This window comes from Raphanus sativus, chromosome 7 (assembly GCF_000801105.2).
Source record: "Raphanus sativus cultivar WK10039 chromosome 7, ASM80110v3, whole genome shotgun sequence".
Taxonomy (NCBI): Eukaryota; Viridiplantae; Streptophyta; class Magnoliopsida; order Brassicales; family Brassicaceae; genus Raphanus; species Raphanus sativus.
The window spans coordinates 5,564,677-5,591,539 of record NC_079517.1 but is presented as its reverse complement, the minus strand read 5'-3'; the positions used below and the strand labels follow the sequence as shown (position 1 = coordinate 5,591,539).

The 26,863-nt window shown below is 37.2% G+C and overlaps 7 protein-coding genes across 9 annotated transcripts; 2 read left to right on the top strand and 5 right to left on the bottom strand.

Annotated features, from left to right (window-relative positions):
- The first annotated feature begins 260 nt into the window (after positions 1 to 260).
- On the top strand, positions 261 to 1,024 carry LOC108815229 (agamous-like MADS-box protein AGL80). The gene has a single exon (XM_018587874.2). The coding sequence runs from the start codon at positions 278 to 280 to the stop codon at positions 1,022 to 1,024; it is 747 nt and encodes a 248-aa protein (XP_018443376.1). The 5' UTR covers positions 261 to 277.
- Positions 1,025 to 2,654: 1,630 nt separating this feature from the next.
- LOC108815942 (nuclear transcription factor Y subunit A-10) lies at positions 2,655 to 4,514 on the top strand. Of its 2 annotated transcripts, none has more exons than XM_018588486.2 (5): positions 2,655 to 2,836; positions 3,140 to 3,393; positions 3,475 to 3,566; positions 3,640 to 3,858; positions 3,970 to 4,514. In XM_018588486.2, the coding sequence occupies exons 2-5, from the start codon at positions 3,180 to 3,182 to the stop codon at positions 4,246 to 4,248; spliced, it is 804 nt and encodes a 267-aa protein (XP_018443988.1). In that variant the 5' UTR covers positions 2,655 to 2,836; positions 3,140 to 3,179; the 3' UTR covers positions 4,249 to 4,514. The 2 variants fall into 2 exon arrangements, with proteins under 2 accessions (XP_018443988.1, XP_018443987.1); XM_018588485.2 differs by having other exon boundaries at positions 2,660 to 2,836; positions 3,967 to 4,514.
- Positions 4,515 to 4,593: 79 nt separating this feature from the next.
- LOC108816708 (notchless protein homolog) lies at positions 4,594 to 7,276 on the bottom strand. Its single transcript, XM_018589275.2, has 12 exons — positions 7,063 to 7,276; positions 6,892 to 6,973; positions 6,687 to 6,776; positions 6,470 to 6,595; positions 6,255 to 6,382; positions 5,933 to 6,132; positions 5,758 to 5,830; positions 5,577 to 5,687; positions 5,313 to 5,486; positions 5,018 to 5,215; positions 4,862 to 4,918; positions 4,594 to 4,764 (listed from the first exon to the last, which is right to left on the bottom strand). Exons 1-12 carry the CDS (start codon positions 7,201 to 7,203, stop codon positions 4,681 to 4,683), a joined length of 1,464 nt encoding a protein of 487 aa, XP_018444777.2. The 5' UTR covers positions 7,204 to 7,276; the 3' UTR covers positions 4,594 to 4,680.
- Positions 7,277 to 8,416: 1,140 nt separating this feature from the next.
- LOC108818214 (ABC transporter G family member 22) lies at positions 8,417 to 13,584 on the bottom strand. 2 transcript variants are annotated; one of them, XM_018591114.2, is made up of 10 exons: positions 13,449 to 13,584; positions 12,824 to 13,249; positions 11,463 to 11,533; positions 10,809 to 11,044; positions 10,384 to 10,723; positions 9,993 to 10,301; positions 9,628 to 9,915; positions 9,267 to 9,551; positions 9,069 to 9,176; positions 8,417 to 8,961 (listed from the first exon to the last, which is right to left on the bottom strand). In XM_018591114.2, exons 2-10 carry the CDS (start codon positions 13,230 to 13,232, stop codon positions 8,746 to 8,748), a joined length of 2,262 nt encoding a protein of 753 aa, XP_018446616.1. In that variant the 5' UTR covers positions 13,233 to 13,249; positions 13,449 to 13,584; the 3' UTR covers positions 8,417 to 8,745. The 2 variants fall into 2 exon arrangements, with proteins under 2 accessions (XP_018446616.1, XP_018446617.1); XM_018591115.2 differs by lacking the exons at positions 11,463 to 11,533; positions 12,824 to 13,249; positions 13,449 to 13,584 and adding an exon at positions 11,244 to 11,309.
- Positions 13,585 to 19,480: 5,896 nt separating this feature from the next.
- LOC108818302 (pentatricopeptide repeat-containing protein At5g06540) lies at positions 19,481 to 21,345 on the bottom strand. The gene has a single exon (XM_018591236.2). It carries the CDS (start codon positions 21,343 to 21,345, stop codon positions 19,492 to 19,494), a length of 1,854 nt encoding a protein of 617 aa, XP_018446738.1. The 3' UTR covers positions 19,481 to 19,491.
- A 101-nt stretch (positions 21,346 to 21,446) lies between these two features.
- LOC108818303 (arginine-specific demethylase JMJ22) lies at positions 21,447 to 23,402 on the bottom strand. Its single transcript, XM_018591237.2, has 2 exons — positions 22,066 to 23,402; positions 21,447 to 21,785 (listed from the first exon to the last, which is right to left on the bottom strand). Exons 1-2 carry the CDS (start codon positions 23,346 to 23,348, stop codon positions 21,542 to 21,544), a joined length of 1,527 nt encoding a protein of 508 aa, XP_018446739.1. The 5' UTR covers positions 23,349 to 23,402; the 3' UTR covers positions 21,447 to 21,541.
- Positions 23,403 to 23,585: 183 nt separating this feature from the next.
- On the bottom strand, positions 23,586 to 26,032 carry LOC108818417 (myosin-binding protein 7). The gene is made up of 4 exons (XM_018591383.2): positions 25,814 to 26,032; positions 24,298 to 25,710; positions 24,144 to 24,190; positions 23,586 to 24,019 (listed from the first exon to the last, which is right to left on the bottom strand). Exons 2-4 carry the CDS (start codon positions 25,573 to 25,575, stop codon positions 23,917 to 23,919), a joined length of 1,428 nt encoding a protein of 475 aa, XP_018446885.1. The 5' UTR covers positions 25,576 to 25,710; positions 25,814 to 26,032; the 3' UTR covers positions 23,586 to 23,916.
- Positions 26,033 to 26,863: the final 831 nt, after the last annotated feature.

Below are 26,863 nucleotides of genomic sequence, written 5' to 3'. Positions count from 1 at the left end.
ACCAGTGATAACGAACTCGCTGACAACAACAAACACAAACGCAAGACAAAACACAACAGCCTCTCCTGTACAGACACGTGCCTTAAGGATCAAGTCCTTCTGCCTGTTATTTACGGACTGATCCTTACTGATGTTTGGCTAAATATTATTATTATATTTCGTTAATCACAAGATTAGTCTCTAAGGACTCCGCACGGACCCCCGTTGGAGGTGCTCTAAGATTACAAGTGCATGTCTATTTCAACATCACAAATATAAAACTAAAAACGGCGGCCATATGGCAAGACCAAAACTGAAGTTTGCTTGGATCGAGGATCGAAAGAAAAGAAACATTGTTTGCCAGCAGAGGATGAAAGAATTGATGAAAATGGTTGAAGAACTAACCATCTTGTGTGATACGAGTGCATGCTTGACCTTTTTGAACCGTGATGATGGTAAGCTTGTGGCGTGGCCACCTCAGGAGGAGGCTAAATCTCTCATCGAGCGTTTTGAAGCATTACCGGAAAATGAGAGGAACAAGAATGCGGATGATCAAGAGTCATACATCAAGACCAATACCAAGAAGATCGAGAAGAAACTAGAGCATTCTCGGAAGGTAGTCGAGGAGTTAGAGATGGATCATCTCATGCTCCAACTCCAAAATGGTAGAATGCTGGCTGATTTTTCTCAAACCGAGATTGAGAATTTAAAGTCATATGCAAGTAAGAAAATCACGGGTTTGACAAGAGAGTTAGGTACGGAACATCCTTATACAAGGGTCGACGAGCCATTTCTTGGAGATGAGATCCCAAAGGCTAAGGATGTTGCACCTGAACTGGAACCTTGTTTCCGCCCGATGGGAAGGGGAAGTGTCTATTTAATGGACAAGTGGTTTTTGGATAATCCAAAAGTTCAAAAACATGGCGATGGGACTCATATGTCATCTCAATTTAACCTGAACATGGAACCGTATGATGACGATAAGAAGTACATGGAGTCAGACGAAGGAGAGAGCAACAAGTCTGGTGGTGCAGACAATGCCTAATGAAACTAATGTCTCTTGAAATAAAGTTGTTGTTGTGTCTTTGCATTCTCATTTCATATTTCTAGTTTTTGTTGGTTTGTTCATGCTTTGGTCATGTTTCTTGTTGTGTCTTAAACTTGTGTTTTTGTTTGCATGAATTACCCTAAATAAATGTTTTCCCTTTGCAATTTGAAAAGCTCATCTTGTACTTAACAATATGTTTAAACACACATATTATTATGAATTTTTGCTAACAAAAAAACAAAAATTCTAAAATAATTTTATATTGATATATTTTCGTATATGAATTTTTTATTATGATAAATTTTATTTGTTTACATTGCAGTAAAGAGGAGACAATGAAAAAAATTATTAAAAAACAAAATTTAATAAAGTATATGTTTAAGTAAAACAAACGGAATTAATCATCAAGTCAAAGGTGTTTATAATTTTGTCCAACATAATAATAAAGAAATAGTTAAGCCATTTACATTGTTTTTGCTAAGAGTATTAGTAATTTGAAAGTTTATTATGGAAATCTAAAATTTGAAGGTTTAAATTGAAAATCATGACCACTTTAAATGTTTTTAATGGGATTTTCCCTTTTCATTTTTACTAGTTCATAAAACTATAAGAGATAGACGGGTTTTTTTTGTCCATCAAGTTTTTTATATTAAAAAGAGACTAAGCCCAGAAACATGGCCGAAGCCCACCAACATACACAAACAAAAGCCCAAAACCACGGACCAAACCAGAGAAACTAAAAGGACCAGCGGCCCAGATAAAAGGAACCGGGCTACATAGATAGGTCCACGCATCAAGGATGCCGGACACGTGTAAAGATCTAACACCAATCATGTAGACAGGCTATCAAAGAAAAAAAGGGTAGATTTATTTCCTTCAACTCATATGGTGAAGAGATTCTTCGTCCTACACTATGGGGCCTATTCTTCTCTTGTGTCTATGGTTATGTTATGAGCTTTGGACTTCTTTCTATATGTGTCTTCCCTATTTTCTTGATGGGTTTGTTTAACTGGCCCATATTAATACTAGCCCATCAAGGCTTGTAATATTTTTCCTTCATTTTCTGTATTAAATATGAAAGCCTGTTACAGAAAGAAGAATTTAGGGTAGATACAACCTAGAATAGCAGATAAGTTTGAAATAATTGTGTCAAATTAAGAAGTGATGATGATGTTAAATTGGGCCGATTTAATGGGCCAGTTTTAATCCGACTAAGTAATTACCCAACCGAGTCTCCGGCCCTAGATTGTATTGGACTTCAGTACGTGATGTTAAAACTTGAATTATTCTTTACCAATCTTCTCGATTTCTTTTCAACATTGAAACTTTCGTTATACAGTTACAGTTACAGTGTAGCTACAATATACAGTAATATAATTTGTAAATAAAAATGAGATTTAACTCCTTTTTATTATTATTATTATGGGAACAAAAACCGAACTTGAAGACAACATAGTACTGTTAGTTAATGGAGATGGGGGATGAAAGTGGAAAGATATGAAGTGGGATCATTGTAGCTTGTGGAGAGGGCACGTCAAGCCAACGTTGCTACAGTTAACAAGAGCAATAATTTTGTCTATTATAATGTGTCACCTAATAGAAAAAAAAAACATTAAAAATACTCAGCATGAAAGTTGAAGGTGATTGGTTGCTGGAGCTGCTATCATTAGTTTACATAACACTTGCAGTTTAGTTGTTCACCCATCAACACTCTCTCTCTCTCAATCTTTCTTTCTTTTTTAGAACCGACATGGCTCCCAACACATAGGAATCTTAAGCTTTCTCTCTCTCAGTCTCACAGTCCTTGTGGTAAGTTTTCTATGTTTATTTTGTCCAAATATATATATTTTTCTGGCAAATGATTAATTAAACCAAGTTTCGATCGGTAGATAAATTATTCCAAAGAACATTTCTATCCGACTATGTCTGATTTTTAAAGAACATTTCTATCCGACCATGTCTGATTTACATGGAAAAGTACTACGTCCCAATATGGATTTGTTATTGTGAGATTTGGTCGGTTTCTACCTTAGGATCCTTGAGTTTCTTTTGGAGATCTTGTTATAGCTGATAAAAGTTTTAGTTGTGACTTTCTTTGATCTTGTTGAACAGATCTTTGACCTCTTTCCACTAGACTTTGGACATTTAAACTATGCAAACTGAGTACCGCAAGGAGAGAGAGGAGCATTTCTCGCCGCCTCCACAGATTTCTTGTTTGTGGAATATTGCTTTTGGATCTCCGGCGTTGACTACGGAGAGCCTGTCTTCTGACTCATTAGCCGGAGTTAAGGTAGTTACTCCAGAGACGAAGTCAGAGCAAGGTGTGGATAAACAAAGCTCTGCAACTCTCTTGACGTTCTCACCTGGTACGTAAATAAAACTCTTATGGAATCTTCTTGAATGAATATAAATGTTTTTCTAAAGGTAACTTTGCTAATTTTATTAAGGTGGTGGTAAGAGTTCAATAGATGTGTCAAAGCCTCATGCTGCTTTCACCGTGCAACCGGCCTGCTTCGAGTTTGGATTTGCTCAGCCAACGGTGCAGTTTTCATGTTCTTAAAACATAACAAGTCTTTTATATTGTTCCTGAGTATTTCGGCGTTTCCATGTAGATCTACACAAAGCATCCTGATCATGTGGAACCGTACTATGGAGTTGTTTCAGGCTATGGATCTCAGATATCTCCAGGCCGGGTCATGCTGCCTCTAAAGATGGAGACAGAAGAAGATGATACCATCTTTGTGAACTCGAAGCAGTACCATGGAATCATCAGGCGGCGCCAGTCCCGTGCTAAGGCTGCTCTGAAGAACAAAATTAGCAGCTGCCGCAAGGTAAACCATATTTAAAAATAAATAAACTAGTTGATATATATATATATATTCTTTTCTTTTTTTGCAAGATGGATTCTCAACAGCTGTCTTATGTTATGATGTTTGCAGCAGCCATATATGCATCACTCGCGCCATCTCCATGCTATGCGCCGTCCTAGAGGATCCGGCGGGCGTTTCTTGAACGCCAAGAAAGCAGATGCTGCTTTACAGTCTAAGCCAAGCACTTCTCAGTGTTCTGAAGTCTTTCATCCCAAAAATGGGACAATTGTGTCGGATTCAGATGTTACAAGTATGGATCACTTTCTAAGTTCGTCGGTTCATTCTAATGTCAGCAATATGGTCATGCCTAGCAAGTGGATTGCAGCAGCAATGGACATTCTCAAAATCTGAATTATCAAATGGGGACAAGACATGATTTGGTGAAACATATCTCTCTTGTCATGTTCCTTATGTTTCAGCCAAACGAAGAGATAGTTTCTTGTCCAGAAAAAGGGACAATGAGATTTTGTTTTGACTGTAAACAGGCAAGTCATCTTTGGCTCATCCTTTCAAAGGCTTTTTTCTTTCTTCCTCTGTTTTTTCTTATACGCATCTTCAAGACTGGTGAGTAAATTTTTAATTTAGCTTCTGAAGAAACAATGATTGGTTTTCTACTAGTCTTTTGTTCTCACCCGTGTGTGTGTGTGTGTGTGTGTGGGGGGGGGGGGGGGAGGGTAAAAACTCTGTTTGCCAGATTTGTTATGTTGTATTGTGTGTATGTGTTCGTGAAAAAAAAAATATCTGCTCTTGAGAGTAAAAGAAAGCTTTAACCTAGCTCTTCTATTAACCTTTCCATAGCTTGAGAACTTTATCAACGCCACCAGAGGCTACTTTCTCACCATCTGGACTCCAATCCACGGCCCAAACCTTTCCAACACAACAAAAGAAAAACGAAAAATTATGAGAGAGTGTAAATAAAAAAGCAAAAACAACAACTTGAGCTTTAAAGTTGTTTGATATATACCTCAGCCGCATGACCAGGGAGATCATGTTTTAACCTTTTTGTTCTAATATCCCAGACCTGTCAAAGTGAAATATATGAAGGTTTCTTTAGTAGATTTATTCAAACATATAAGAATCTCTCTACTGTTGGTATCAAATGTCAAAGACAGGATTTCACCTTGAGAGTGGAATCTGCACTGCAACTCAAAAGCATCCTACTGTCTGCAGACCAACTCATCTGATAGACAGACTTAACGTGGCCTCGGAATGCTGTAATAAATTCCCCGGTGACACCATCCCATAGCTTCACAGATCTATCGAAAGATGCACTTGCAATCCATTGCCCATTTGGTGAGAAACACACATGGTTTACAAGCTGTTGATTGTTTTGACACCAAATAAAATGCTAAAGAGTTCAAAAAAGAAAAAAAGCAGACAAAAAAATAGTTTATTACTAGTAGAGTAGTAGTAACCTGTTGATGACCCGTCAACGTTGTTGTAGCAACCAGTTGATGAACTTGCTTTTTCTTAGGTTGTAAGCTAATGGATGGTTCCCAAAGGATTATTGTAAAATCATCAGAACCAGACACTAATCTTTCAGGAGAATCTGCTCTCCCTTTTGCTTTGATGTATCTTTCAAGTGCAACCTAACCAAACATATAGGGAGAGGATCAGAATCAGGCTAAAAAAAGAAGAGGCAAAAGCCAGTAGAATCATCAAAAGCTTATTATTATTACCTGTTTCATTTCTTCATCTGAACCTCTTATTTGTCTAGTGTGGTCAAACGCTCCTGTCCGAAGAACATATTCTGTACTCAATGCAAGGGAGTTCACCCAACGGGCATGCCCCTGAAGAAGCGTAGTAACTTGAGAAATGCATGTAAAACCAAAAGGCCTAGGAGACAAAAAAAAATTTTACCGTCAAAGTATGTTTGAGGATTCCTTGACCCTGCTGAGTGATCTCCCACATCTTTATGGTACTATCTTGGGAACTGTCAAACACACAATAACATGTTTAACAAGATAAAAATAAAAACATATCTATAAAACACCAATAAGAAACATTCACGTTAATATAATTATGTAAAATGTACCCTGTGTATATAGTTCCATCACCACCCCATTTGACACAGGTCACAGCTTGTGTGTGTCCACTGAGGACAACAAGAGTTCTCTTCAGTGTAAAGTCCCAGATCCTTGCATCCCCATCTTTGCCACAAGTCACAAATCTTCGGCTTGGATAACTAAGATGAGCTGGTTCCCACGCGATACCACAAATCCACCTCCTGTGACCCTAAGAGAAAGTTGAAGATCTATCAGTAACAAACACACAAAACATATTAATATTCACAAACAATAAAGTAAAGAAATTATTTTTAACATTTGCACCCAAAAAAAAGTAAAGAAGATTTTAACTGCAAGTGGTTTGCTCTGTAATTCTCCTTTGCTTGGATCCCAACAACAGACTTTTCCATCTCTATCACCACTCACAAGACACTTTGCATCTGGTGACCATGCAACTGCGAGAACATGATTCTCGTGCCCTGAAGAAACGTTACAGGAACTATGTTTATTACAAGTAATCTAAGTATGGAGACATAAACTTCTTTAAAAAAAAACATAAGACAAACCTATGCATGTAAACATTGGAGTTTCAGTGTTGAGATCCCAAAGCCTAACCGTTGTATCACCTGAACCACTAGCTAGTTGCTTACCGTCAGGGCTAAACGAAACACAGAGAATCTCACCCGCGTGACCTAGTTTTCCGACAAAGCCATTCATAATCACTCGAACCAATCTCTTGTGAAACTCAAACAAGAAAATCAAAATGAACATTAATATGTATACCAGCAATAGTCTGTGAGCAACGGTTAACCGGGCGAATCCTGAAAACAGCTTGTTGTCGATAAACAATCTTCAAAACATTCTCCACGGACACTAAACCACACATGTTCATGTCAAAAATGTTAATAAAACATATACTAAAGATAATATTTTATATCGAATCATAAGAGACCAAACTGCTTTGCTTATTACAGTATTAGGGTTTTACCGCTATTTCTCTCCATGTAAGTTCCCACTGAGACAAGAAGCTCTTCGTCTGATACATAGAAGCTGTAAGGTAAATTCTCCTCCTGAATAATATCAATTTCCCATGAAGTCATTCAATATTAGATTCTGTAAGTAAAATCAAATTAGATTCTGTAAGTTTAGAAGAATATACGTTGTTGAGAAACGTATTGACCAAGCTAGTGAGCTGCAAAGGCCCTGCGTTGTGAGGGATATACATAGGAGAACCTAGTGGAGTTCCTTCTGCGTCTGTTAACAGACACATCGCCATGCCTGATGATCCCTCCGTCTCCATGTTAGACGACAAGCTCCAATGGAAAATACACAAAGGCTTTTGTGATATAAATATAAACCCTAAAATTAAGTAAAAAGTTATTTATTTAAGTTAATCCGACAAATTAACCCTCTATTTATAAATAAACCCTAACTTTTCCTCATCAAGTCTTATAATCACCTAAAATCCCAATTGCAAACCGAAATGTTTTCATGTTAATTACACCGGTACGGATTTAACCACAACGTCGTTCGTTAAGACGCATGTAACATTCGAGATTTTAATTCTGCAAAGGATTTAACCAGTGTGGTAAGTGAGCTTTAATTGTTAGTTGGCCAATCTCTGTTAGCAACTATCATTCTCGGAGATTTGGACTTTAAGTTAGGTACATTTTGCTAGTAGTTAACAAACACTTAACAGTAGAGTAGTTCAAACACTACAACTCAGAAACTTCAGTTTTGTATCCTTATCCCATCCTCTCAACTCTCTCTATATATAAGATTACAAGTGCATGCATGTCTATCTATTATTTCAACATCACAAAATAAAAGGAAAAAAACTAAAAGCGACGCCATGGCAAAAGTAGAGGATCTAGAGTCATGCCTCAAGAACAAAATTAAAGAGATCGAGGAGGAACAAGAACATACTTGGAAGGTAATTAAGAAGTTGAAGACTCAGATCATGTTCCCAACCGATGAAGTTCGTAGCCTCGATGACCTTTCTCAACCCGAGATTGATGATTTGAGTACAAAGTTAGGTACGCAAGATCTCAACGAGCCAATTCTTGGGGGTAATATCCCAAAGGCTTCAGATATTACACCTGAAGGGGGACCTTCTTTCCGCCCAACGGGAAGGGGAAACATGGAACCATCTGATGACGATGATGAGATGAAGACCTATGAAGGAAAGAGCAGCAATTCTGGTGGTGCAGACGATGCCTAATGAAGTAGCTGTCGAATAATAATATTAATGTGTCTTGAAATAAAGTTGTTGTTGTGTCTTTGCATTCTCATTTCATTTTTCTACTTTTTGCTGTTTCATTTGGTCAAGTTCCGGTCATGTTTGTTGTTGTGTCTTAAACCTAAATAATGGAATGTTTAGCTTCATTGTCTAACTTATGAATAGTATAAATGCCAATTGTCAACCAAATGAAGCTAACCTTAGGCCGTTAAGGATTTAACCACAAGGTTAACACGCATGTAACCGCAACGTTAATGGTTAACAACAAGCTTAATGAAGTGGCGAGAACTTACATTAAAGACACAAAAGCTAGAAATGATTGGAACTTGATTTGAGAAGATCCAAACACATAAGGTTCTTCTTGTTAATAAACATGAACCGTGTAGATTTCGATTTACTAATACAAACTAAGACAAATATCTTCTCCAATCACCACCCCCAATCATTATCAAACTGTAATTAAGCAAGAAGTACATTAGGACAAAATCTCTTAATCCTTGGCACGGATTGGTCGTGTCAAAGATCATCAAGATCTCTTTATGTCTTAGTGCTTCTTCTTCTTCTTGTTATTATTATTTTTTTTTAGTTTCTGAGCAAAATGGGTTATGTTGTGATCTTCATTTGCCTTAGAGACAGATAAGCGAGGAGGCGGTAACCGAAGATCATGACAACAAGTGCAACCACTTCAGTCAGACCATTGTCTATTCTCATCCCGTTTATGGACTGAGCAAAGTCTTTATACTGCACTTTGAGAAGAAGCTTGTAGGTGTGGTAATTAAAGGACAGGTAACGTATCCAGGAGATGAACACTGGTACTTTCTGAGGGATACAAAACATAATAACTCAGAAACAGAGCACACTAATAAAACAGAGGAAATCAAGAAACAGAGCAAGGAACAGGGAAAATCAAGAAACAGAGGATTTACCTTAACAAAGAATCCTCCTGCGAGCATAAATGTCATGACAGTTACAGAAGCCAAAGTCGTAGCCTTCTTTAAGTCCATTAAAATTGCTCCAATAGCGAGTCCAAGTCCCTAGCAAAGAGGAAACACAATCAAACTCAGCATATTGATCTCACCTTTCCATAAATAGAACTCGGTTTTTGGTCATATCAGAATATATACCTGAGATGCAATGATGCAAAGGAAGACCGTGAGCATGCTCAAGAAGAAAGGATACGGGCTAAGCCGAAGACCTGTCATGAAATAGACGACGAGAAGGAAGAGAGAAGGTAGGATAAAGTCTAGAGGGAGATCACTTGTGGTCCTAGCTAAGAAATATGCACTTAATCTGTACATATCAGCTGCTCTCTCTTTATTCAGCATTGCTCGCTCTTGAGGGAACGCAAAAATGGCTGTGAAAACAGGGAAGAAGCCCCAGAAAACCGCTATGAAGAAGAGCAAACCAGCCTGTAAAACAACAAAAAAGATCATATGATTTTCATGTTTCTTGAGGTACAAGGTAGAGGAGTGTGCATCAAGATACCTGATCTTGTAGTCCTCTAGGAGTGCGAATATCTGACTGCCACCAGAGAAGACCTAAAATAACAGCTGTGGAGAGAACTTGTGTGACACGCAACCAGCTAAAGTATTCGTGTCTACGCTCTTTGAGTCCTCTAGAGAACAGTATGCAGTATTGCTCCCACCAGCTTGCTCCCCATTGTCTCTTTAGACGCAAAATTTTAGCCTTAGCTTCTTCGTCTAGTGGCACAGGATCAGTTAGTTTCTTCTTCTCTTGTTCCGCAACTCGTGTCTCGTATGCCTCAACAAGATACTGTTTCAGAATGTTTTAATATCAAAAACTCAATTTGGTTTTTCAGACAATCTTAAAGTTGTTGTTTCTGTGATTACCTCATGGACATCAGTAGGAGATGGCTTGCCAGTTTGAGATTCTCTACCTGAGTTTCCTACTTGAACTCTATCCTCCAACTCAGAAGGCACAGAGATGTCGTTGATGTTACCATTGGCGAGATCAAGCAAGAACTCAGCAGGGTTCATGGTGATAAGAGGAGAGCAACCAATGGAAGAAAAGTAAACCAAAGCTTCTGATGATTTCCCAAAGTAGAGAAGGTTTCCTCTTCCAAGTAGAATCAGCTTATCGAATCTGTGGAAGAGTCTACTAGATGGCTGATGTATCGTTGTGATCACTGTCTTCCCCGCCTGTTCCAAAACCCACACCAAGATTCAGACTACCATCAAAGAGAGTAGAGAGATACAAACTGTTTCAAACCAATAAACAAACCTCAGCGATGTCGTGGAGGATCTGGATGGTTCTTAGAGCAGTGGTGGAGTCTAAACCAGAAGTTGGTTCATCAAGAAGTAATAAAGAAGGGTTAATGATGATCTCGTTTCCAATAGAAACTCTTTTCCTCTCTCCACCTGATACACCTCGCACGAATGCTCCACCAATCATGGTGTCTTGGCACCTCTCCAGACCCAGCTCTTGGATTACTTCAATAGCACGTTGCTCCTTTTGCTCCCTTGTAAGAGTCTTAGGTAAACGCAAACGAGCAGCGTAGGTTAGCGTTTCTTTCACGGTTAGATGGGGAAAGAGAACATCGTCTTGAGTCACAAACCCAATCCTGCCACCGAACCAGAAAAAACAATTTTGACTCTCCATGTAAATGTTTACAAGAGAGTATAGGGTTTAGGTCCAAAGATACTTACTTGCTTTTTAAGTACTTTGAGTAAGGCTTGTCATTGTAAGTAACAGAGCCTCCAGTGGCGGATTGAGATATTCTGCCGCCGAGTAAGCTAAGAAGAGTTGTTTTGCCACTCCCTGAAGGACCCATGAGGGCAAGAACTTCACCGGGACTAACACTCCCATTTATCCCACTCAATATCTCTTTATTCTCTGATGAAGTCAGTTTCTTTATCACCACTTTGTATGTAACTTCTTTAAACTGCATGAATCAAAATCACAAAACCTCCATTAAGTCTTGAGATTAGCTCACAAAATGATGAAACCTAACTCCAAATCGTATAACATATTTTCATTTATTCCCCCCTTATATTTTTGTTTGTTCTTACATGACTTAGACTATGTTAATAAGTCTTGTACATAAATGTCATGTAAGATGAGATTATGTACAAGACTTTAACCTGGTGGAAAAGTTGATACACTGAGATAGAAACAAATGTGTGATATTCTTTTGATCTCCTCTCAGTGCCTGTGCAAACAGAGAAGATCAGTACCAAAAGAGATCATTCCCACCTAACTACTTCAATGCAATCTCTATCTGAAACGTTTAACACTAAAGAGACATAACAACCCCAACGCCTTCTCTCTTCTTTGTCTGAATTGTTATATGATTATCTTACCTTGAGAAAGATGGGTAATGTTGGTTCTGCTTGAAACTTAGGCTTCTTGTTTCCCGCTTCATTGTCCTCCGCTGAAACAGTTAGGTGATTCATCGTTAACAATTAAACTAATTAAGTAAAAGAGGTCAGTGATATATTCAGTGAATGAATCTTTAAAGTTAGGTGAATACTAACACCTAAACACAATGTGGTAAGTGAGCTTTAAAATGTACGATGTGTTCAAGTGTTTGTTGGCCATTCTTTGTTAGCAACCGTCATTCTCGGAGATTTGGACTTTAAGGTGCATTTGCTAGTAGTTTAACAGTAGTTCAAACACTACAACTCAGAACTGGGACCCACGGTCTTGACTGATTTAGTAGTGATATATAGAAATTTTCTCGCATATTGTTTACCTACTTAGCCATAAAAAGCTGTTAAGTTGAATATCATTTTCACTACGTGTCGTTTACAAATCACCTATTAGCTTTGTTTTCATTCTGTTAACGCTGTCCCACGGGTTTACTTTAGATTTTAAAAATTCTACCTATAATATTGCACTAAACATACAAGATTGTAGCATTGAGTGTAGCGTTTTATATGTGGTGACAATTAGGCAGTAGTGGTATGACTTTCTCAAAACAACACTCAGATTGACTAAACATAATAAGGAACAAAAACGTATTGTAAACTTTTAATACCCATATAATTAACTATATAAGTGCTTACGAGTTACAATTTACGCATGCATCTTTGATAAAAAAGTATTTTATATTTTCTTAAGCAAACTAATTAATTAGTTTCCAAAACAAACTTTATTAGTCGTCTACAATCATCTGTACGAAAAAAAATACCTAGCGATTTGGAATATTGTTTTTTTTGTTTACACTCGAGTGTGAGTATTTAGATCCATATCTTTCATATAATTCTTGTAGTTTCAGTGTGGTGTTTGTAAAATATTTGGGATTAGTTTGAACTTTTATACATGAAAGATATTAATGTTATCTTTTAATGCTTTCTCATTACATACTATATAAGTATATTAATTGCACGCACCACCGAATAGGCAATTGAAAAGTGAAAAAAAAAAGATAGCAAAAAAGGCGAAAGGAAAACAAGTGGTGGAAAGTATATGTTGCACGAGAAAGAGAACACGTGGAACAAAATAGAAGGCCGATTGCTGTTAAATAATTTATCCAACTCTCATGCAGAAAAGCAAAGCAACGCACACCAATCATATACCCGTTGTTATCATTATTATTGTATCATTAATTGCATCTAAATGACGAAAATATCCTTACGGTATAGGAATACTACAAGCAGAATGACGAAACTGACCTTAGACAAGAAAAGAGTGATTAGAAAAGGTTCAGACGACGACTTACGTATCATCTCGTCGTCGCTGAACGGTTTCGAGTCGGAGATTTCCTCCGGCGGCATAGCGAAACCGGTGAACGAAAACGAAAGCCCTAGCGACGCGCTGGACGCACGACTCAGCGCCGCTCCGCTGCTCACTTCCTCTAACTCAAGCTTAAGTTGAGCACTCCTAGACTTCCTTATGTGTGTCCCGGCTCCGCCACTCCTTCCCGGAGACGCAGACATCATCAGTCTCCTGCTTGATTTTCTCGACAACGTCTCTCTTCCACCACCTATGGCCGCTGGAGCCGTCGCAGGCACACCATTAGCGTCCATGGAGCCGAAAGGTGATTTGATGGCGGCAGCGAGTGTCTCATATAGCTGCTCGGACCGTGTCCGAGCTAAACCGGAGGCCAACGGTGGCTTCTCTATTGACATGTTGGCCTTTCCAAAAACTGGCGGGTAAAAATCATAAATCATTATCCTTAACAAAATTTTATAACCAATAATCACGTTCAAGATCATAGCTTATGTACATATACATATAGAATAATCACAAATGAACGAACATGCATAAATATATGTACTGAGAAACAAAACAGGAATGACAATAAGGAGATGTATAGATTTAAAATTAGGATATAGAATCGATACCTTTCGGAAACTAATAGATAAAAGTAGTGTTTCCACTGTTTGAAAGATGTTTGTTTTTATGGAAGAGACGATGTAAAGGCTTGAATCTTGTGACACCCTTTTGAAGCTGCTTCATCAACCTTCTATATATAGTAGCATTTATGAGTGGGTCACTCCCAATTACGATAATGCCCTTAATTTCAGTGGCAACTTGTCAGTTTTCATGTATATGTTTATACTGAAACGCTTAAAAAATATTTATGGCTTTAAATTTTTTTTTTGAGAAAAGGCCTATGGCTTTAAATTTTACTATGTACACACATCTCTCGGTAGAAGAACAACAACGGATTAGTATGAACAAAACATCGTATTTAAGTTCAGATCTAGTGATATGATATCAAAGCTACTAGAGAAATACCTTATATAACACTAAAAGTTTGTTGTAACAAATATAGAATTTAAAGATCAAAATAATCAAAATATTTTATTAAAGAAGTAAATATACATTTATACTTATTGGTTAACTAATCAAAATTAAGGGGTTGAGATTTGGATTGAGGTTTAAAATCTTATAAAACAAAAAACAAATATTAAAATTTTGAAAATGAAAACTTGAAATAGTTTGAGAAAGTATTTTCGAATTTAAAAAGAAAAACTTGAAAAAAAAATTCAAAAATATATTAAAAAGTTCGAAATTGAAAATATATAATCTGAAACTATAAAAATATATTTTTATTTAAATTTATTTATCTAGGATATAAAAATCATTTCTTCTGTTAAATAAAACATTTTGATCATTTTCTTTTCTAGAATTTATTTTTTATTTTTCAGAATTCTTTTTATGACAAAAACTTAAAATAGTATATTTTGGATAATTGACCGAGCTATTATCCACAATCATTATACCGGTTTGCACTTGCTTCCAATTAAAAATGTACAATAGTAAAAATTACAATAACACTCTTTGTCATATATATTGGTTAGAAATATTCAGGTTTGTATATTGAGAGTCAGACGGATCGCAATACTTGAATTTTATTAAACAAATATCATATGATTAAATACGGATTAGATGCACTAAAACTACAGCTTCTGACCATTAGACTAACTTATTGTTATCAACAAATATATTTGTATTGTATGTATCTTTTCTTTTTCAATAGTAAGTCGTATCCATATTCGCAGCGATGAGTATAACTTGACGAGTAATAGCGATAGTTTGAGGACACGATGTTTCCAGCTATGTATGAAGTTTCCTAACATCCTGACCGTACACGTGGTGGGACATATGAATAGCATAATATATACATGTTTTCTCGTATATAAATGTTAAGCTTTTTTTTTTGAAAACAAATGTTAAGCTCTTGTTATAATCAACCATCGTTTCGGTCCCTCTTTTTGTACGATATATCCTCCATAATTCATAGTTAGAAACCCATCAATTAACATGGAAACTTATTTACAGCTTATATCAATTTAAGGATATTAATTATCCTAAGTACCCAATTCATGGTCAGAAATGCATCACTCATATAACATTTCATTTTCAGATTATTTCAATTTCTTGGACATTAGTTTTCTAAAGTACATTTTCGTCTATACCAACTTATTGAATAATCAACCCGTAGACGTGTGCGGCAAATTCAGTAAAATACAATTTATCATATATATACACACAAGTATCATGAATATGTATCCATAGAAGAGTTTTTTTCTGTTGACATTTCAGAAAAATATAAAAGGTATAAACCAAGACGTAATATTTATCTTTTATTATTTTTCGACTACAAAACTTTTAGCCTTAGTTTTTTTACAAAAAAAAAAACTTTTAGCATTAATTTCTTTTTAACCTTATTAGCTTATCAGATTAGCCATGACGAAAGACAGCAAGAAAAGATAAAATAAATAGACAGTTATGTTTTAGTATGTGATAGTTTTGTATTCTTGGAAAATGAACGAAAATATTGTGAGGCCTGAGTTGCATCTAATGTTACCTACGGGAGAGGGCACTTCTTATAAAAAGTTGGTTTTGGATGCTTTCTTCATGTCAATTATGCTTTGTACCCGGATCTTCTTGTTTTGTTTTTCTTTATTTAGTTAGTTTAATTTTGTGGTTTATTTAGCTTTCGTTAGGGATTTTCGTACCTATTATCGTCACATCTTCGTAAATGTTACGTCTATATTGGCTTTACCTATAAGATCAGTGTATCTTGGTGATAATTCACGTACTCTTCATATGTATTTTTTATATTTATTACATCTATGTAAGTTATATCAAATTTCATATATTATCATTCACAGTATTCTTAATCCTTTTCTACATTTTCATCCGCGTTATTGGATTATTTCTTACTATTTTCGTCTTAATTATTATTTTTTGAATGATATATCATGTATATGTAAAGTCTGTGTCTTGAACGTGTGTACGAGTGTTCCAATTATAAATGTAAAATTTGAATTACGTATAAGTTTTAAATGAAATTTTGATATATGTACTATTAATATTTAAATGTTTCAGAACATTAAAATATAAAATAATTAATAGATACTAAAATACATATGGATGAAGATTAGCGTACACATGCATGTGTATGCTAATATACAAATACAAAAAAAATACAACATCGGTAATACTGTAGCTAGTGACCACTTCACCGAATCACTCTCCAAATCAACTTATGAATATCTAGGTGAAGTGCCAATTAAGATTTCTTGCCTACTCCCTCGTACTCTTGGTAAATCAATCGTACCACTGGAGTTGCAGAATCAATGCGCTAGACGCTAGTCACATCAATTTTTCAAGAAGTTATTGTTAGAAGTCCTGCCCTAAAAAGTTGAGATGAAACCAAAGTAATACATAGTTGATGTAGATCAATGCATTTTGAGTTAAAATATAGCAAACTTATCAATTATCCATCCGACAAAAGAAAATCAAATCAGTGACTCAAAATAGTGTATATTGTATATATATATAGTTTATACCATAACAAACACGTACATAGACTGTAAATCAGGTCTCACATTCTTTTAATGCAAATCTTTACCAATATCATCACATAAATAATCTATGATAATTAATTAAATCAGTGAAAGTTCAAGGTCACCAATTAACTAGACACAGTAAGTAGAGATTTGTTCTAAGAAACAAAACTCCAAAAAGGATTTGTCGTATGACCGGCCGGCTTCTTTTTTCCCCTATGATACTTCGAAGTACACAAGAGTATATAGCCTCTAAATATTGTTTCCTGTCTATTAAATTCCAAGCCGCACAAAATGACTTACGAAGGTACTAGGTCCAGTGCACTGTCCTTCTGTCTAGTTTTCTTTATTTCACATAATAATAACATTTGGCAAATTTGTATGTATCCAACCAATAAGAATCAACCGTACGTTAGATCTAAGAATTTCTGACAGTGCTGTAAGCCATAGTTTTATGTAATAAGGATCCGTTTATGATAGTGCTGCAAGCCCTAATTTTATGCAAGGACCCGAATAATATATTTGTAGTAATTTTTTTCCGTCAAAAATTAAGTGATTAATTAGTTTAAGTGGTGTATATATATATTGGTTTCTAAATCTGGGATGATCCAACTCATGATAATTTTAATACAAGTATTTTCTTTAAAATAGACTTTCAATTGACTTACGTACGTCTACCAAAGGTACAATAATAAATTAATCGTCATGTGAGGTCAACACGATAACTGAATGTATAATTTGGTACGTTATGTGTAAATGTTTGTACTGCCTCAGTGTGTGTAGTCACGTACAGTGGTGCGAGAAAGCTACGGACAGGTTGTGATTTTGCCAAGAAATCGATGTTTTAACTTTTAAGTTAAATTACAAAAGTCAATAAATGCAGCAAACCCAATCTTTTGTTTTCTTCTTCCTTCTGAAATGATAAACGGCTTCTATTGATACATACATTTGGTTCATTTCTGTCATTGGATCCTGTATAGCGCAAATTTTCCAGTTTTTATTTGCGTTCAGAAAAGAAAAATCCACGTTAAATATTAATTAGCTATAGTAAACACACACTCACATAATAAAATAGTCTTGATCAGGAGGATACATGTCTAAGTGGGGACAAGTAGCCACAAGAGATGAATGAGAATGCATACACGTGGTGAGACGAGTGCGAAGATGAGTCAAGAAAAGACCTCAAAGAGATGGAGGGAGAGCCCTTCTCCATCCCTACAATGTCTGGTCGGTAGTTGAAACGTTAGTTGTCGACTTGGCTAGCCATTTCCTGCTATTGTTTATTCGTTTATAATACTAATCAATAATACAAATTAGACAGAGAACATGCTATTCCCTCTGTTTCATTTATAAAATAAATTTATTAGATTTTTGTGACTAATGTAATTGATTTTACAGTATTTTATGAGTAGCTAAGTATTTTTTAATCTAACTTTAAATGTTAATGTAGAAAAAATAAAATATTTTTCTTTTGTAAAAAAAATAAATTCAGATCTATTAAAAACAAAAATCTAATTTTTAATTGAGAGGGCAGTCCACGACAGATCTTCTCCCGAATATTGACAGATCTATAGCAGTAGTGAGTAGGATGATATGACTTAACTTTCACACCAACATGATTGAATCCAGAATATATTTGCATCTAAGATCCGTCTATTACTACTAAACCACAAGGTTCCACTCAAAAACTTAAATATATATACTGATTCATTGTTGTTTACTTGTTTATATGTTTTCTTAAATTTTCAACTATAACAGCGTCAATGGTAAAACAAAGGAAATATACATAAATTGGATCTTTAGAACATTGGATAGTGTCAGTGGTTATACAATATAAACAACAATTAACCAGTACGTTTACAGATTTAATCATCACTAACTGAATAATAAAGATTAGAAATATAGTAAAACTCTATAAATTAATTGTGTTACGATTATGGTGTATTTTATTAACTTACAAAAATATATTTAAATTTCTTTATTTTACCATATATATATATATATATTGTAAAATAAGATAAATAGTTAATTTTACTAATATATATTTGTTAAATCCTAGAAATCTGATTTTCATATTATTTTTATTATATTATTTGGAGAATATAAAATATGTTTTATAGAATTTAAATGTAATTTTTTACACAGGTTTATTAAATATTATCAAATATAATAAGTATTAAAAATAGAAAGATAAATTCTACTGTGAATATTAAAACAATACAATTTGTTGTTTGTACTTTTAAATTACATATATTATTAATTTATAATGTTAGTGGGACCATACTTATATAAAAAATATTTTTAAAAACAATTTTTATTATCTTATTGATTTTTATAATATATGAAATCGGTTAATTCAAAATCAATGAAATTTATTAGCTTAGAATATTTATTAATTAATCGAGTATTAATTTATATAACTTATATTGTATTATAATATAGTGAAGTAAGCATAATGTTTTAGTTTTCTTTTGGTTTAGAGATAAGTTTCATATGCGGTGTCAAACAATTCCAATTGCAACCGTGATGTTAGTGGAAAATTATAAGAAAAATAATCAAAGTTATAATATCATTAATATTTAAATCATGCCTAAAACCAAAATCAGATTGTAAAATTTCAATTAACAATCCATATGGTGATGGGACCAACAGAAAATACTCTCTTTGTCACGTGGCTTCTTCTCCTAAAGGACGGCACCGCCCTCCTCTCGTTTTTATATGGAACTATCTCTATATGCTCAAGTCAATTTACATTACATGGAGTGCTAAACCTTTTCTTCTATATCTTACATTCATGGACTATAATAGTTACATGCCTAGAACTACTGCACAATTAGTTTTTAACTAGACTAGTATTTATATGTATTAGGACTGAACCTACTCCATCAACTTACTAGAAATACAAATATATCTTTGTGTATAGGTTTTTGATTTGCAACATATTGGTATCACATAATATATCTGTACTAGAGATGTGAAATAAAGGTGGCATACAAAATAAACATACTAATGATGTAATCTTGTGCCATTGGAAATCACAGATCCTCCATAAGAAATAGAAAAACACAAAGAAATGAATCAACTGTCACCAATAATCTCTGCATGAACATAATCCATTTCTAAAATGATGAAATCTATTCCGGTCTCTTACAATAAACTCTCTACCATAAACCTCAGAGATATGTTTTGTTACTGTATGGCAATCTTCACACACTCTCAAGTTCTTCACTATCCTAATTGTTGTACCAGGCTTAGTCTTCATCATACCATACGCAATAGCAAGTTTCTCGCTATGCATATGAATCGCACTCTCCTTCTCTTCTTCGTCTACATCAAAAAACGCATCTCCTGTGTTTCCCTTATACCCTACCAATCTAATCTTCCCCAAAATCTCATCCCACTTCCTTTTGATCTTACCCATTTCAGGATGATTCTGATGATCATCTCCCATGGAGAACTTGTTTATTTTCCCATCAATCTCTATTACACTCCACCCTGGTGGTTTCTTAACAAGCTTCTCCTTCATCATATCCCTCAAGCTCTCTATTTTCTCCCATTTTCCTGCACACGCGTAAATATTTGAGAGCAAGACATAGTAGCCGCTATGTTCTGGTTTCACCTCTATCAACATGTTCCCTACTCTCTCTGCCACTTCAGCGTTCTTATAGATCTTACATGCTCCAAGCAAAGCTCCCAATATAGGAGCATTTGGCTTCACCGGCATCTCAAGGATAAAGTTCTCAGCTTCTGCTAGCTTTCCAGCACGGCCAAGCATGTCAACAACGCAACCATAATGCTCTAGCCTAGGCTCGATCCTATATTCCCTTTTCATCATCTCATATAATTCCAAACCTTTCTCAACCAACCCACCGTGGCTACAAGCCGAAAGAACCGCAGTGAACGTAACATCTCTTGGTACAAACCCTAACCTAACCATTTCAGAGAAGTAACGAATCGCCTTGTGAGCATGTCCGTGCACAGCAAGACCTTTGATGATCGAACTCCAGCTCAAGCTATCCTTCTCAGGCAACTCCTCCTGAAACACACGAATCGCTTTCTCCACTTCCCCACACCTCCAGTACATCTCCACAAGAGCCGTCCCAAGAACAAGATTCACAGTCATTCCATTCTCAACCACATACTCATGCGCCTTTACTCCAACCTCAAGCGCACCCAAATGAGCACAAGAAGAAACAACACTCACCATAACCGTCTCATTCGCGACAACACCTTCCCGTTTCATCACTTCAAACAACTCAACCGCTTTCTCGAAACACTTATTCTTCACATACCCATTAATCATAATACTCCACGTCACCAAATTTCTGTGCGGCATTTCGTCGAACATCTCTCGCGCATCGTCGACGGACCCGCATCTGCAGTACCCATCCACCATAGAAGTCCACGAAACCACGTCACGAAACGACATCCCTCCAAAGACTCTCCCCGCGGCGACGATCGACGACGGCCCGCAAGCAGCGTACATGTGAACAAGCGAGTTCTCCACGTAGACATCGTTGTGGAACCCGAATCTAACGATGTGGGAATGAATCTGCTCTCCGGAAGTCAGGGACTCCATCTCGGCGGAGGCTTTGACGAGAAACGGAAACGTGATGTTATCTGGCCGAATGCGAAGGCTCAGCATCTGGGTGTAGAAGTTGTAAGCTTTGCTGGGTTCTGGGCTTGTGGAGAAGGTGCGGATGAGTAGGTTGAAGACGAAAAGGTTCGGGCTTTGGATCTGGGAGAAGATTCTGTAGGCGTGTTGCGTTGATTTGGAGAGGGAGAGGAGACGGCTGGCGACGAAGACGTCGGAGATGAGATGGGTTCGTATGAGGAAGGCATGGATGATCTTGAGGTCGGTGAAGGAAGAGCAGGATTGGAGTAATGCTAGCTTCGGGTGTTTCGAACGAAGAGTGTTGAGCACAGTGCTGCTACTCATTCTCTGAGAGAAGTTAACTCTAAAAGTTCGCAGCTTTTATAGCGGTCTGTTTCTCATTTGTATTCAAAGTTCGCAACTTTAATGAAACAGAGCAGAGCACGTAGTGAAACAGAGCACATGAGTAAAAAAAAAGATTGTTGTTCCTCAGTGACAAAAAAGTTACAAGGAAAATTTGGAATTGATGTTGTTGTTTTTTTTAGAAAGAAAACTTGAAAGCACCAGATTTGGAATCTGTAGCAGCGTCCCAGAAAGTGACTTTTTGTTCTTCTGCTCTTCTCTTTTCTTCTGCTTTCTTCTCTAACTCTTGGATAGTCCCGGGGTAGGCTTCTTCAATGGCCTTCTTGAACTTGTCATGCAAGTTCTCTCTGTCATTTGTTCCTGAGACGAGCTCTTTAGCATTTGGTTTCTTCAGAAACTCCAATACATTCAGTAGATTCCTCCTGCATAACGTTCCACCAATTATTTAGACCACAACTCAATTCATAAACAAGAAATTACATTCATTCAATAGATGCATGTCACTACAAAATCAACAGTTGCTGCAATATATGCACATATAACTCCTAAATGATGTAATAAACACACATTTAATATACTGTTCATACTTTAATCAACAAGCTATAACATCTGATTTATTGATCTTATTATCTGTTGTCAACTATATCTCTTTAAGAGAGACATCCAACTAAAGAGCCAGTAGAGAAAAAAAAAACCATTAACCTGCTAACATAGTTCTGAGTAATAGCAATAGATTCCTCCAGGTTAATCACCAGATGCCACCATCCATTAGGTACAAACACCACCTCCCCAGCTTTGCATATACACTCAATAGGCTTCTTCTTCCACCTTCTAGTGTCACCATAAAAGTTCATAAACCACTCCATTATAGAAACAGGACAAGCCACCTCCGCACCATCGGGACTCGGATGCACACCCGGAGGAACCACATCAGGCGGGAACATAACCCATTTCTTCGACCCAGTGATCACCGCATTCCAAGCAGACGTCGAGTTAGGATCAATGTGAAAAGAAGATCCAGACCCGGACGGTCCTATGATGATCCATCTATAATCAGGCCGCTCGTCGCCCAAAACACTAAACAAATCCTCCCTGAAATAGACAGGAACCTCGTACTCCGAGTCCAAGACGGGGACTTTCTCAGCAAACTTGGGATCAAACAAGTACAACGGCCTCTCTTCGGTGACTCCATCAGAGTACCTAAAGTAATTCTCGAGCTTCATCTCAACCGGACCGACAGCGAACTCTACATCACCAGACACTTTAGTGAGATACTCCTTGGTCCATTTCGTAACCGCACCCCAATCATCCAGACAACCTTCCAACAGAACAGGCTTATTAGGTTCCTCAAACTTTTCGATAAACTCCTCGACGGAGACGCCACTCACACGTGCGATGTTATCTCTCTCGAGCCACTCATGCTTCATCTCGAGATTCGCGCAGAGCCAGCTCTGGAAGAGGTGATCAGAATAGAAATCTCTAATCTTCAAAACCGATTCACCAGATTTTTTCTGAATCTTCGGACGTGAAGAAGAAGCTACGTAGGTTGATTTCCACGACCCGGTAAACAAGAACTCGCCTTTTAGCTCTTCCAGGACGAGGTTTCTCCAGAGAGGCTCGTGGTTCGCGAAGACGTAGAGAGATTTGGTCACGGTGGCTAAAACACCGAGATGAGTTGCGTCGAGGAGTGCTAAGATGTCTAGAACGAGCTCGTCGGTGAGGACCTGGAGGTTACCTAGACCGGTGTTTCTCGCGTTCACCGCGCCCTTGTTGACGAAGTAGAGGTTCCCGAGGGGTTGGACTCCGTGTTTGGCTGAAGTTTTCAGCTTGAAACCGTTTCCTTCATCTTCTTCTTCTTCTTCTACCTCCTCTTCTGTCTCTTGACACAGAGGTTGATTCTGAATAAGCTTTTGTCTTTTGGATTTGGATTTGGATCTACTACGCCGCCGGTTACGGAGATTGGAGGCTAGCTGCGAATTCGGCATCTTTCAGACGGAGCATCAATCAGCTTCTGCGGCGAGGGTTTTTGGGTTTTTAACAAGTGACTCTTTCATACGATAGTACCAAACCGGAATAAGAACAATTTAATTGCACAATCTCTTTGGGTCAAACCGGTTAAACCGAAATTGATTAGATTATATTCTTGTTAACCAGAAAGAGAAATGAACTTTGATTGATAGCTTCTAAAGGATTGATAACTCTGAGATAGCGAGTATATTCAATACAACACCAAGTTCCGGTTACCACCGGAAGTTTTGTATCCTTTTCTTTGCCAGAGAAAACCCAAACAAGAATGTGGGAAAATTATACACAGCTTACTGTATAAAAAGACAATAATCAAACCCCCACCGTTCAAGACATTTATGCATTTCAAACCCACCCCCAAACAACAAATAAAATATGGCAAATGCAAAATGAAATAAAGAAAGAACACTACTGCACACAGAGAAAACATTCTTTCTCAGTAACCATGAATGAAGATGGGAGAGTACTCCCCAGCATTCTCACATTAAGCACTTCAGATTTCACCGAGTTGGAGAACGTGGATCCGTTTCACACTTGGGTTCTTGAAAGACATCTCCATTGCCGTATCCGAGGAGTCTTCTCTAGAAGCACTTGCAACCCCATGTTGCTCCCTCGCATCCCGTTCATGTACCTGCATTTTTTACCATTTTCAACTTCAAGTCTGTACAAGGGATCTTTTTCTCTTCTGTCATTTCGCAATTATTCGTTATGTGTAGCACAAGTTAATCAAAGTTCTAAGACTGTGTTTTGCTTACTTGCTTCGACGAGCCCTCTTTCTCCAGAGAAGAAAAGATGTGATCCACTGCACAATAAACAATCACAAGAATCAGCTAAGGAGTGTACACAATAATTAGCACAAGCTGCTTCCTATCAACATATTATATTAAACTTAACAACCCATTACTCAACCTTAAAGATAGATATGAAACTGAATGCTCCAGCAGTAGATGCTTTCTGCAGAGGCAATCTCCGTTCCGGTATAATATCCTTTGAAAGATGTTGGGCAATCTCTTTCAAAAGAACCATTTGAGCTTTCTCAGTCCTCATAGACACAATCGCCTGTCTCATTGATTCCCTGTCAGCCTCCAGCGCTTGAAGCCTCATGTAGAGCTTCGTTATACCAGGATCACTAAGATCAGGCTGGTTCAATGTTTCATCAGCTGTGTTAAACTTCTGCTCAGAAGCATCACTCTGAGATACACTGTTGTGGATAGAATCAATGGTATACACTCTATCATCATCCAAGTCATTATTATCTCCTGTTTCTGGCAAGTAGTCACCTTCCACTTTCCTGAAGCTACCGGTGTTGGACCGTGGGGTATCAACAGTAAAATCAGGCCTTTGATCCCCATTTGTTTCCAACAGTGAACTTGAACTAGCAGTGGAGTCCCTCCTGAGATGTCTCTGACCAACCACCTCCTTCTCATCACCATGAGCCGGAGTAAAGCGAGGAATCCTCTCCATCTGACTTATCCTCTGTTCCAAACTCCTCAAATCTTCTCGGCCGTGAGGTGAAGAATAATCAGTCAGTGCATACTTCTCAACATCATCCTCCACATCAGCATCAGCCTCCAGGGGATTGCACTTAAGAGGAGGGTAATCATACGCAGGGAGGTCATACTCGAACTCAGTGTCACTACGGCTAAGCACGTTCATCCTCTCCCCATCAAACTCAGACTCATCAACCCCATAACTCATCATCCTATGCTTATAACCCTGAGCTTCACAGGTGAGAGCCTGAATCGTCTGCTCCCTCTTGTAAACCAAATCCTCAAGAGCCAAAAGCTCTTGCTGGTCATGCTCCATCTTCTCCTCGGCGAACCGCTTGAACTGCCTCAGCTCCATCTGGATCTCGGCTTTATCCCTCTGCAGCTTCAGTATCATGGACATGGCCTCGCTGGCTGCAGTGGAAGCGGCGTTGCGCTCTTCGTCGAGCTCGGCGTAGAGGTCCTGGATCGATTCCTGCTGGGAGGTGACGGTTTCGCGCAGGAGCTCGCATTCGTTCTCGATTTGGACTTTGGCATTGGAAGAAGATAAGTCCAAGTCCGAGTCAAGCTCAGGTATGTGGAATCGGTTCTTATCGTTGTCGTTGGTGAGCTCATCGTGTTTTCGCTTGACGGATCGAATCCAGGAAGGTGGAGAAGCAGAGCAATCGCATCCACAATCACAACATGTTACCAAATCCATAGCCTTTGTTTGTATCCAATTTTCACAATCTCTGGATAAACATAGTAATAATTCACCCTACTTTATCGAACCAAAAAAATCCCTAAAAGAGATTTGAAATTAAATTATTGGGTTTTCACCAGCTGAAAGCGAATTCTGCAAAAGGCACAAGCTTTACGTGATTAGCTCTCATGTAAAAAAAGAAAAAAAAAAGTCAATTCGCGCCAATCTAAGGCGATAGCGCCGCGAAGAAACTTACCTTTTCAATCACCCAAGAAGAGGAAAAAGTAGAAATTTTCCAGGAAAATACGATTTTTTTTCTCTTCTCTTAAGCTAATAATAATATCTCCAATTCTCTTCTCTCTCTAGCAAAATCGTGGAAACGAAAGAGAGGAAGGAGAGAGAGAATTGGTCTTTGTTTTCTTTTCCCTCTGGATTTTTTTTTTGAAACCCTAAAAGGTTGTGTTTTTTTTTTCCATCCATGGAGTAGTCTCGTGACAATGACGACTAAGGTTATTTTTGGTAACTTCGAGTGGAAGAAAGATGAATGACCGGTGAAGATGAGTTTCTTTTGGTTGAGATGGACGGATGAGATCTTAGATGAGGTGTGTTTTTACCTGCGGGGGAGTACAGGTCAGCTAATCTGGATTGATTTAGTGTTTTGTTGATCTTCTCGTCTGCCTCATGTTAGGACCAATTACTAAATTTGTTAGCAAATTATCTCATCTTTTCGATTACTGTGATTTTATAACAAGACAAAGATAAATATACATACTATTGCTTAGGTTATTTACTGTAAATGTTATCCAGAATGAAATAGCGATTTTACCTGTAACTTGTACATAACTAAATACTACTTGAATTTGAACCGCAATTTATGTTTAATTGGTCACTTATACGGTATAAGTTATACCTCATGTTGAAATCCCCAAAAAAAAAAACATTTGGTATAAAAGATGAAGAGCATGGCGAAATAAAATCAAGGATTAAGTGGTGATCAACTACTTTGACTATAAGAAACCGTGGAATATTTTGTTTGTGGAAAACTTCAACGTGTTATTGGTGGACAGTTGCCTATAAAACAATTTTCTTAATTTGTTATCATTAAAGAAAGCCTGGTCTTTCCGAGTTAAAGGATTGGTTGGACCGTCCACGTTGAAGCTTACCAGGTCAACATTCACAAATCACAATATATAAGTTTTATGCATGTCTATATCCCAATCTCACAGATACCGTTATAGTTTACTCCTACAAAGAAAAAAACATATGTACTTACCGCCTAACGATGTTCTCGATCGTAAAATTTGGT